Source organism: Egretta garzetta, unplaced genomic scaffold, assembly GCF_000687185.1.
Source record: "Egretta garzetta isolate BGI_Z169 unplaced genomic scaffold, ASM68718v1 scaffold228, whole genome shotgun sequence".
NCBI lineage: Eukaryota > Metazoa > Chordata > Aves > Pelecaniformes > Ardeidae > Egretta > Egretta garzetta.
The window spans coordinates 3,978,889-3,991,388 of NW_009260758.1; the positions used below are offsets into that span (position 1 = coordinate 3,978,889).

Here is a 12,500-nt window from a genome sequence, read left to right on the forward strand (position 1 = left end):
CCCTCCCTAAAACCCAAGAAAATGATAGGATCACATTTTTTCCCTAATTAAACTAAGATACCGAATCAATCCTTTTTCATCTGAATAAATTAGGAGGCTGTTCAGAGAGGAATAAAATGAGATTTAGCAGGGATAAAGTAGAAAGTAGCCCAGCTAGGAAATAAAAATTCCGAAGTGCCGGTCTGACGTGAGGCATCAGCTGCTCAGCATCAGCTGTGTGGGAAACGACTGAGGCGTAATCGGGGTTGAGAAATTAAGGTGGGACACTCTGTGCCGTGTCTTAGTTAAAAAGGTAACTGCAGTCACGGGAGGCATAAACATGCGTGTTGCATCCCAGTCCTCCTTTTTTCCTGCTCTGCCTTACGCCGAACCAGTTAAACCACATTGAGAGTGCCACGCACAATCGGCCACTCTCTTGCAGAAAGGATGAAGAGAAGCTGGAGCAAATACAGAGGAGAGCAGCTAGGATGATAAAGGAGTTGGAGGGAATAGGCTATGAAGACAGATTAAAGGGAATTAAAGATCTACACCCTGGAAAAATAGAGGCTCTAGGAGGATGTGATTATGGTATGTAAGTACACGAAGTGATGCTACAAAGAAGAAGAGGGAAAAAATTGTTCTCATTAGTTAGCAGTGCTGGAATTTAAAATCCAGCGTTTCAAATCGTGTGTGTCTGGGTATATTTGATGTACTTTCACTACAGTACCTAGGCACAAGGTTGAAATAAAAAATAAGAGTTTTAAATAGTAGAGAAACTCGTTAATTTAAGTGCAGGAATGGAACGTCCACCTGAGATAAGCGATGGATTCAATACTGGGTTTTTTTTTTTGCAGTGGACATTTCTTTTAAATGGTTTAGAAGTATGTTCTGTTCCTCCAAGAAAAGGATGTACGGCAGTGGCTGCCCGGGCCCGCGGCAGTTCCGCTGCAGGGCTGGAAGAGGAGGTGCCACTGGAAGAAGGACGTGGTGCTTTTGGAGTGCTGGAGGGTCATAACGTTGATGAATGATCCAAACCATCAGGGCCTAGATCAAAACCAGAAGACGTTGCGTATAATCACCCAGTCTGGTTATACTCTTTGGAGCGGGGAAGGGGGTAGAAGAGAAGGGGGATGTTAGCCAGATTTTGTCCTAGTCTTGCTGCAAACGCTCCAGCGCTTTCCTTGCAACAGGCATTTGCCGCAAGGGGCGTGAGGATGGGGGGCAGTGATTTGGGGTGCAGCGCTGGCCTTGTGCTGCAGCAGCAATGTTGTGCCTTTGCTTTTTTATTTATTTTTTTTTCTTATACTACAGGTTAGTGCAGAGCGATTAGAAGACAGGATTTCAGCCTGTAGGCTGCAGTTTTAACCTGATTTGTCTTAAATTGGTGTAGTCATTTAAAATGTAATATACCACTCCTGTTACTTCCAATAGGGTTTGATGTAAAACATGAGCTGCTTCTAGTTTTAGACCTGGACGTGGACTAAAAATATGCAAGCCCAGCTCTAGGAAGAGCTGCCGCTGGCCACGCACATCAAATGCAACCTCTCCCGAAGGCCCGTGACCCTCTGCTAAGCTTTATCCAGCGGTGGAAAGGCATTTACCCTGCTCAGACACTTCTCTGTTCAGATCAAATACCTGCTTTCTGGGCAGTTACTGAGGCTTGGATGGAAGCATGAATATCTAGAAGTAGTCCATTTCAGTATGTGGCTTAGTACTTTTCTTGATTTTTTATTTTTTTTTTAATTATTACTGTTTTTTAATTCACAGTTTAGAGAGGAAAGGGGTGCTAAGCCGCCTTAGTAAGAATTCAGAGGGATTTGCATGAGTGCAACTTCACTGCAAAACACATCTTTATTCAATTGATTTTGTCATGAAAGCAGGAACTTGCATTCAAGTACAGTCGGTACAAGGATTTAATCATTGCTGCTTCCGTTTTGATTTTTAAATACGGCGAGTGTTTCCGACTCAAAGAATTGTGACACTTTCACCAACTTTATTCCGTCGGTGCCTTTCAACGAGCTTTAGAGCTTGCTGGGCAGTCCTGAGTTTGGGAAAGCCCTGTTGGTTCCCAGTTGTGTGTCTCCTGTACGGGACCAAAATTGGGGAATTTTGCCTCAATGGCCATGCCATCCATGTCAGGCCCAGGGGGAATGAGGTGTGAGACCGAGCCCCGTGCTCCTGCCCGGACCACGCACTGACATCGGTTTCCTGGCAGCTGACAAAGATGATGTCACTGTCCATTGCCCCTGGGAAATAAAATCAAATTTAAAAAAAAATAACCTCAAGGCAATTCTGCTGTTTCTGTGGGTGCTCTGCTCAAACCCCGTTCCAAGAGGAAAGCAGGAGACGTGGTATTGATTTTGCAGCGTGCAGGTGGCTCAGGCATGTTCTCCACGCCGTTAGAACGTGAGCAGATGCTTTGTAACCGTAATAGAAAAATCAGGGATGCTTCTCTACATCACTGACTTCCCCCAGTGTTTTGGCAAAGATCGTTGGCCCAAGCAGATGTGGAAGAGAGAGAGTGGAATATGAAGTATGTCAGCATCACGACTATTTAAGATACGGTCCACCGTGTGGCAGGAGCACTGTTACTGAGGCTTCTGCTGAGCTGGTTTTTATATCCACCCGTGACTTTTTTTTTGCCAGTGTGTACAACGAGCATGGTACCCGGTTTCGTGCGGTTAGTAAGTACGGGTTGGATTAAACCATGCAGCGTGGGCAGCTTTCATGCTCGTGCTTTGGTCGCTGCTTTCCCCAGTCCCCAGTGTGTTCTCATCTCTCTTTGGGGCATGCTGTCATTTCTGCTCTCCACCGGGGCTTAGCTGTCTGTGGTTTCTTTATCTCCCGTGCTTTTGTGTCCCGGAGTGTGATTCTTCAGTGATGCTGGAGCACAGCAGATCTATTCCAAAAGTTAAATGGTTGAAGTGGTCCGGGTGAGGGGGGGCTGTGCAAGTACCAGCTTTGACGGCCAGCCCGGTCGAAGTAGGTGGTGAATTTGCTTCCAGACCCTCTGGAGAGCCTTGGGGTTATGGAGCAACATAGAAAGCAGAGGCAAAAACTCCTCTCCGCTATCCAGCAAGCTCAGAGGAGCTGTGGAAGTGCCTGGCCCTTCTCCCCTCCTTACTGGAAACGGGGCTGGAGGCAGCAGAAAATAAATGGACACTTAGGCAGTTTTCGGCTTCCCACATGGATTTTGTTACTCTGTCGTATGTCATGAATAAGCCAACTTAGGCAAGTCGTTTTACTGGCCAGAGGGTTATCTGCTGTACTTCGATGTAATATCGCTGCACCATTCCATTATTTGGAAATAATTCTATTGCGCTAAGTATTTTTGTATGCAAGTACCTTATGAGGAGGAAAAAAAACCCATATAATTTTGATTTTTTTCATCATTTATTCCTTCGCTTCTTTGAAAATTATGTCTTGTTATAAAATCACTTCCACTAACTAGTGTTGCATCAGCACTACCCGACCACGAATATGCGTTCCTGGGAAGGAGAGGGTGACAGAAACAAACACCTACTCTAATGTGTCATTAGAAATCAAACAGACCTAAAACTTGCTTCTGCTTGCCAATGCTCAGATCTTCTACAAGTCTGTCTCCGGCAGCGAAACCAAGGATGCATCCAGATTACAGAAACTGTGCTTGCAAGCAGACAAAATATTGAACAATTTAAGATTATAGGTTTGCATTGTGCCCACAAAGCTGTTTGTTTATGTATTGGATTAAAATCTTCATTTTCCACCTCTATTTGCTCAAACACCGTGAGTACTTAGAGCAGTTAAACAGAGTTCTCCATTCATTTCCACTGGCTCTATCCTTTGTGCGTTACATCTGCTTCTGTTTAAACCCGCTCTTTGTTTTGTTTTGAGGTGCTTCTTAAGGCTCTATCAGGGAACAAGTGGCAATCTATAATATTTTCGAAAGTGGGATGGATAAAATAGCAGTAATCTGATCCTGACACATAAAGGTCACCGAAAGGCACAGCTGAACCCCCCCCTCCCGCGGGTGGGATGGGAGTCACTGCCTTCGGAAAGGCACGACGCTGCCTACGGAGGGTGCCTGCATTTGTCTCTCAATACTGAGGTTGGTTTTTTTTTTTCCTTTTTGAAGTGTCTATTTTTGGTAGGTTGAAGTAGTTGCTCTGCTTTGTCAAATGGCAGTGGAAGCTATACGTAGGTGTTAAGTGTGTTACACTCAGCATCGTGTTAGCGAAATGACCTTTTAAGTTCCCGTTTACAGTCAACACCAGTCTTTCTGGTTATTGACGGCACTAGACTTTGACATCCTGAGCATCGCTTACACTTTGATGCTCTGTTGGTCACTCCGTCATTTGCTTTGGACACAGTGCCGGGGTATCGTGTCCTACATAGTTTGTCTTGTCTTGTGCAAGTTCCCTGGAAAGAAAAGAGATTTGCACTTGGATTTAAAAAACAAATACAAATCTCGGTAGGGCTCTTTCCGTTGACTTGGCCATGGCCCTTAGGCTCTCGCAGAGAAACTTTAAAAAACCCTGCTGGGGGTTTAAGCCATGTGACTCCTGTTGATATTATAATGAGATTTACAGTGCTTAAAACCCACAGGGGACTGACTCCTTACTTGGCGTCACACGGCGTTTCTGCAGTTATCCTGGTGTATGGGTAACACGCGCGGTGTAAAGTAACACAACAACATTTTTTGGGGGGGGGGGGGGGGTACTGCCAAACACACCGAAATCGTAACTGTCACGTGTAGTCTTCATGGATTTTAATGGAGCGTTAACGCGACAGCCTCCTTTCTCACCCTTAGCTGTATTCAGGTATGGAAGCAGATGATAAAACCTATTATTTTTCTGAATTACTCTTTTCCGATGTGTCTGGAGGGCATTTGACCATATGTCTGTCTGGCTTGGGTGGACGGTGTTCCTTCAGCCATCCTCCCTCTTTCTCAGCTGAGGAAATGTGTGGTACGGCATTTTTCTAATTTCCTTGCAAGGAATGCATCGGTCCCTTTGTTCTTTTCAAAACTTCACTGATAGAGCTTTTCCCCACTTGCACATTTTAAAAAAAACCAGATAAAGTTAAACCAGTGCAATCTTCCATTATCAAGAAGGCGTTTGTAAGTCTCTTCACCCACAGTGGGGTTTTTTAGGAAATTACCTTGCCACATATATGTATATTTGTGCTTCAAGAACTATTTGTAAAGAGCCAAAAATAAGATTTTAATGAAATAATTATTTAGGGTCATGCACAACTCATAGCACCTTTTTCCAGTCAGATCTGTACCTTTTTTTTTAATTAAAAAAAAGGAAAAAAAAAAAAAAGAAAAACCCACTTGTGAGTTATCGTCAGATTCTTGTTGGGCCTAAAGTCCAAAGTAGCAGAATCTGGGCAAGAATTTCTCTTGCAACTTCTTTGCATTTGGGTGACATCTCAGGGGTATGTCCTGTGGTGATCTTGCTATCCAGCGAATCAGAAATAATAGAAGAACACAGTTTTGTTACGGTACGCAGGCAGATAATCTTACAGGACAAGAATAAACAGCATTTCCACATGTGTATAAAAGTAAAATGGGAAAAAGTAGGCATTTATCCATAATGTTACCTGTAATTCAGGATAAAATAAGTCATAAAAGCCACGCCTAGATGCTGGTATGTGTTCATATCCTTTGTGTATGTTTGAAGTCCATAATACAGCACAGGCATACTGTAGCAAAAAGATTTGCTATGAAAAATAGATACGTGTGCGAGCATAAAATAGAGATTTCGATATTATTTTGACATTTTATTTTTCAAGTCATCTAAGGTTATGGAAATTGTTGGAAAAAAAAATTCCTTTACTTAAGAAGTTTCCATGCAGAAGTTGAATAAAGAAGATATTTTAGAGTATGGTTCATCAGTTAGTGCAACAGATACATTTCCCTGAGCACCACATGGCCCGGATCAAAGCGTCTCATGACTTGGATCAGTGCAGCCAAATCATTACGTATTGATTGGAATCCCGCTGAAGGATTAACCCCTTAGTGCTCATATGATTTTATTGGGTTTTTTAACCCTGGTTTCAGTAGTTAGAAAGCTCTGCGACGTTCCTGCCAAATCTCAGCAAGGTTAATAGCCCCCACTAACCCCTCGTACAGAGGAATCCTTTGATTACATGGTTCCTTTTTTTGGTGATGAATTTTGGATTTGAAAGTAGTGGTGAGCCTTCTTTGCTGGGATATAAGGTGGCTGTACTTGTGTGAAGGAACAGCGGGTGAGGGGGGGTGGGGAAACCCCAAACAAAGTGAAAACAAAACAAAAAAAAAAAAAGCCCAGTAAATAAATAACCCGGTGGGAAAGCCGAGGCTGCAAACTTGATGCTTTTCCTCTTTCTGTAGTGATGAGGAAAGCCTCGGGTCCGGTTGTATTGTGTTATAAGAATACACTGCCGAATGGAGATGACTTTTCTTCCTGATGAAGTTGAATTGTAAATATGCAATGTTCATAAATTTCTTAGCAAAATATCAAGCAGGATATTAAGCAGGTCTGTCAAATGATTTCTCCCCCGTCCGTGTTAATTTAAATTCTTTACAAAGCTTTTAATTAATGAATGAAATGTAGGAGGATAGCTAAGTAAGAATGACACATGTTTCGCACTGCAAATGGTATTTAATTCTGTTTTGAAAAAGCATGGGCAGAGTCAGGTGGGTACCGTGAGATGTTAGGCATGTTTCAGGATCTGTTGTTTGCTGCTCTTAAGAGTCTTTGTGAAGATTAATTGGCGCGGTACCTTCGGTTACGCCACTTTTTCTCTCTTCTCCTTCTCTCCTCCAGTTTATCCCACGAGGAGCACTCGCACAGCCACCCGCTCTATGGACACGGCGTATGCAAATGGCCGGGCTGTGAAGCAGTATGTGAAGACTTCCAGTCGTTTCTAAAGTAAGGATGGTTTTTTTGGCGCTTGCATTGTACAGAAAGCATGCCCTGAAATTTTGTGTGCTGTCACTCACCGTGGGCCCTGATGCAAAGCCCATTGAAGTCAACAGAGAGCTCCCTTTCACTTCAGTGGCTTTTGGATCAGGCTCAAGAACGTTTTAACAGGGGATAGTAAATTAGCCCCGTGGGGAAAGTATGGTCTTGCTCAGTGTATTGCTATAAAATAGAGTGTTTGCAGTTCCGCAGCCTTTTTTTTTTTTTTTTTTAATTTATTTAAATAATTTTTAAGTTGCAGTATTGATATTGTAAACAATACAACCTTGATTTAACCTTGATTTCACTTTAATTTAGAAATTTAGTCTTAAATTAACTCCGTAATTGAACAGAGAATTGCAGAACATCACGTGAAATTTAATTTATGTCAAATAAGTAACTAATGAACAAAGTCTACACTACTAAAAATAAACTATAATTATATTAATTGGGCCCCTGCAGTTTGCTGCAGACCTTTCCTTGCTGCCAAAGAACACAGTTTTACGCGTTGCATAAACAGTGCATTATGGACTAGTATGTGGTAATGCCTGCATCCCGATGCAGAGAAGGACCGGCAGAGCTCTAACAACTTACACATGGCTGCTCCACAGTAAACCATCAGCCTCGCCCCTCCAAGCTGGAGCAAAAAGTGTTCCCATCACAAAAGAGTGTTCTGTCTGGGCAGATCACCGGGTACACGTACGCTTTGGGTGCATCCTGGTTCTTGAAGGTTGTAAGATCACCAAAGACCAACCGCCCAGGCAATGTGTATGATTCAAATGCACAAAGGGACAAATTCTGCTCCCATTTACGGTGGTGATCTCATGAAGTCAGTCCACATAAATACGTGGGATTCTTCAGGATGGATAAGTAGAATTAGTCCCAAAACGTTCAGCTGTATCTGGTTTTTTTCTGGGGCAGTTCCCTGGATTTTTATGTGAGAGAGGGAAGGGCAACAGCAAGCAGAGGATGTTTGTTGGATGATGTTAGGGTTTTTGCTCCCAGAACAGAATGGGCCAGTTCTGTTTCCATGGGCAAAACCCCTCCTGAATTCAGTAGGAGCAGCGCTGGTCCTAGCATAAACATATGTTACAAGTAAGGAATGGTACAGTAATGAGAAGGTTCTCATTACAAGAGGATTACAAAATAAGAAGGTGCTAGTCATAAATTTCCATGAAGGGTGGCCTCATTTCTTTTTAATTCATCCTGTTGTTCACTTAAGTGAAATAAATGCTAATCTCGCCATACTTGCCGGCTCATTCATATTCATATGCCACAGTATAGCATTTAGGCCTTTAAAACAATTCTGATTTTTATTGCACTTAATGCAAGGGGAGGGGGCTGTGGTAGCCTTAGATGCTGGAATAAACGCGAGTAGGCACATAAGGTCAGATCACGCCACCTTTGCTTCTTGTGCTAGTCCCCTGTTCCAGATTAGAGCTGTTGGTTGCAGGAGGGTTCCTTACAGAGCAGTGCACTGCTTGACGTGACCGTGTGTAGAAAATACAGCCCTTAAGTCACACGGCGTGGGTAGAGGCAAGACTGATTTTTATGTGGCTTTTCGGAGATGTTTCAGTAAGTAGACCAAGTCCACCAGTTCCCTTGGAGGAGACACTTGGGGCAATCAATAGGTAGGAATAACCTGAAAACCATTACCAGCCCAGGCTGGACCTGATATGGCTCCATCTACTCCCAGATCCAACAATTCTGGTTCTTTTATCAATCGCTTATCGTCAATCTTTTTTTTTTTTTTCTTTTTTTTCCCTCCCCATTGAAACCTTTCAACAGAAATACTTTGCGTGACTTTCTTAAACCCATCGGCTCGTGTAAATTTTCTCATTATCCAAATTCTGCAGTGTCCAGACAAAGTCTTATTGTTCAAGTGATATTTAACCCAGAATGAATGCAGAAATGAATGTCCCCGAGCAGCGTATTGACACTGTTAGGAAGTGAGCGTTGCTTCATAAAACGAGACCGTAGCCTTCCAAGTCTCCTGCGGAGCATCCGTCCTTAAATTATATTGCCATTTATCAGAATTCATTACTCAATGGAAAGATAACAGGTTAGACGCTTGAAGTTTCTTTCTGGCACTTGTATAACCTGTGAGGCTCTTTCGATGGTCCCCTCGAGAGAAAAGCTCGTGTTTACCAAGTGAAATGCAGCCCGTGTATCAATCGAACTTTGCTTAATTTCACTTACCTCGGTAAAAAGGCCCGTTAGAAGAAGCAAAGAGAAGTTGCCTGTGGAATGAAAGCCCGGTATGCCAATAAAATGATTCCGCAGTTGAGGGAGAAAAAAGGACTCGCAGGTCTAAAACATGGTTCATTTCTTTTCCTCCTGAGGAAGAAATATCATAACTGTTGGTAAATCAAAACCAGAGATTTGACACTCCTCTGTGATCGTTCTGTAGTGTTTGTTCCCAAGGTGAGGTACACCACAGGGCCCTTGATTTCAAAGATAAATACTGTACAAATAACGATCCTAGTTGTCTTTCACTCACAGCCAACAGGAGGATGCTTATCAGAACCAGCAGATACACGGACTATTGTACGCATTTATTTCCCTGTTTCTTTTTGAAATAAGTTGCAGTTTTAGCATCGGGGGGGAGGGGCAGTTGGGGGGTTTTTTTGGGTTTTTGGTTTTTTTCCTAATCTATCTGCCATCGGTTATCATGTGATGCGTATCAGTTTGAGCTAACCGCTAGCAGCAGGGGCTGCAGCTGAGCCTAATGGAACAGTAGTGCCCTGCATGCTCCGGAACACTCCCCGAGCCTAAAACCAGAACCAAGTCCAGTCTCAGCGCGGTGACCTGATGGCCCTCTGCCAAGCTGCGGGAAGCAGGGTGAGGGCTGGAGGGGGCACACGTGTCTCACCTCGTAACCAGGGCCCCTCTCGCAGGCGGCAACCAAAGGAGCAATTAGTAGCACAGAGCGACTTTCCTTCAAAATTGGCGATATCCTTGATTTCATTTGCATGCGTTTAAAGACTGTTGCAGCTAGAAATACATACCCCTTATACGGCAAGTTGTTCAGGAAATCCCTGCTGGAGGGAGGGTGGTTTATTCAGCAAGGTAGCCCGGCGTCCAGGGCAAGAAATGAAGGAGAAGATTGAGTTAGGGTTTCATTCCCCCCCCCACCCCACCCCCCCCCTTTTTTTTTTTTTCTACATTTGATTGTGGTTTAGATGTGCTTGATCATGGCTGTACCATTTTTAAATCAAATATATTCTTTAAAAGAGGGACACAGCCCTTTGGAGAGGTCTTGCCATCCTGTATTGCAGCGATGCTAGTAATCTGCTTCATGTGAATTCAACTTTGATGAAACGAAGGGGAGTTTATGTGAAAGAAACTACTAAGTGCACTCTGTAATGTTTTCACAAGTGTTTTTATCATGGTAACATCTTGTTTACTTTAGTTGCCTGCCTAAAACTACTTGGAACATGTTAAGAAAACATTTCGAGAAGGCTGCTACAAAGAGGCTTTTGTTTAGCAGCAACTGTGAGACTGCTCGGCTCACAAAGGTGTTAACTTTCAACCCCTTAAGCACTTCCACATGAAATTCCAGCAACTATGTTTGTGGTTTTGGAAAAACAAAGTGTATATTAAAGAAACCAGGTATATGCTAATACATGTTGAAATAGGCCGGAAATCATAAATTGTTTCAAAGGCATTAATTGCTATCATTTGCATGTCAAAATGTTCTGCAGTGAAATCATCTGCCGTTAGCACAACAGAGACTTTTTAATCAAATAGGTAGCAAGGGCAGGGAAAAGGCTGGTCCACAGACGGCTCCTTCGGTTTTTTCATTCCTGGCAGGCCCAATTAAACTCCCCAGCTATCGAGCATGGCCGGCGAAGGCGCGGGGATGCAGCGACCCCTGGGCCCCCGTCCCGCTCTCGGGGGGACCCGGCCCGGCCCTCGGGGATACGAGCGAGCGTTTCATTTCCCGAGCCCCCCACCCATTTCCAGTTGCCGCTCAAACGTCGACGTTACCCTTGCTTTTACAACCTCCTGATTAACCTCCCTGACATGGCAGGGGAGCGCAGGACCGCGGCGGGAGGCGGCCGGGGTGGCCCAAATCCCACAGTGCCCTCTAGTGCTCCCGGGATGCTGCTCGGGATGGATGGATGCTCCTCGGGATGGGTGGGTGGATGCCTCTTGGGATGGATGCTCCGAGGGATGCTCGTAGGGAACCCAAAAGTAGCATCCCTGAGCGCGCCCCGCTTCATTCCCTTCCCAAGCGGATGAAACAGCAAGCCAGCTCGAACTAAGCTGTGTAACTTTTAGTTTTACACACATACATAAATATTTTTACTCTTCGGGGCGAGCATTCGGCTTCTACCACGAGGTAACCTCAAGCGCCTGCCTGCTACGTGCGACGCAGTATTTTTGCGCTGAAATACTTTTTGCGCGTGGCGTACGCGTAGCGAGGCACATCGTCTTGCGTTATTGCATTTTATACCTTAAGGTGCTCTTAGTTTATGTTTCACATTATAATTTCCGGTGTGTAATCAGAAAGCATTACTTAAGAGACAAGGATCATCTTTGTTTCATACTTTTATTGACACTGTCTACCATATTACTGCGATGTCTAAATGGTAAAATTTATTATTAGCAATAGTGTCACAAAAGTCTGAGACAGCGATTTTCCTTTCAATAAAAGTAGTTAAAAACCTTTTAGAAAATCCATAATTTTGATTGCTGGTACTTCATAAATGTATAACTGGTACTTTTTAGCTGTCTCTTTAGGGAAAAATGAGTTTTATCACCTGCAGTACCTGGGTTAATGAAATTGTGTGTTGGAATTTAGCCAGAATGAAAGATGAGATCATTCGGTGGCACTAATATTGGCAACAGGTCTCATAAAAAGGTTCGACTCTTTTTAGAGAAGTATCATTAGGTTTTTTTCCTTTTTTTTTTTTTTTTTTTTTTTTTTTTTGACGATGGGGGCAAGATTCGAGTTATTTGTCATTTTTGAAGTTTCTGTGGTTCTAAGATTTTCATCCGCTGTAATATCCAAAAGCCAGTGACCTAAAAGCCTCCGCCAAGGCCAAGAGAAACACAACAGTGTCCATCAGTGCCTAGTAAAGGAATTTACTTGCTTCAGATTTCAGCTCCAGTTCCTGTTTCAGCCCTTTAAAAATCACGACTCTCAGCTCAAATTTGAAATAATGCTGCTTCTTTCTCATGGTCCTCTGTGTTTGATTGTTTGTGGATATTAGCTGTCCAGGAAATCCCATACTTAGAGATATAAATCCAAAATGATCTTGTTTTTCCGCAGCCAGCCCAGGATGTATTAGACAGTTATGATGATTTGTTAATTTTTCTGACCTGTATTTATTTTATGTGTGCCGTATGCTTTTAAAAGAGGGAATCAGCTGTCGAAATAGGCTACTTTTGTCAAAAGGGAGGCTCTTGACTCCTTCCTTTTAAGCCTTTGCTTTCTTTACTTTTGGAGAATTCTGTGTGTGCACCTCCATATGGTGGTAAACAAGGGCTGCATTGTGCCCTGACATATAAGCTTAAACCCAACCCTGTTATTGAAGAATCTTTTGAGATGTGTGAGCTGGGATTCTTGAAGGGCTGTCAGGCTTGGGT

General features: G+C 43.4%; 1 protein-coding gene across 1 annotated transcript in view; it reads left to right on the plus strand.

The window, feature by feature from the left end:
• The window catches only part of FOXP1 (forkhead box P1), a 402,299-nt gene that overhangs the window by 349,500 nt on the left and 40,299 nt on the right, over positions 1 to 12,500 (plus strand). The window contains exon 11 of the mRNA XM_009645970.2: positions 6,771 to 6,875. Coding sequence (XP_009644265.1) covers positions 6,771 to 6,875 — 105 coding nt within the window. The remainder of the gene's footprint in view (positions 1 to 6,770; positions 6,876 to 12,500) is intronic.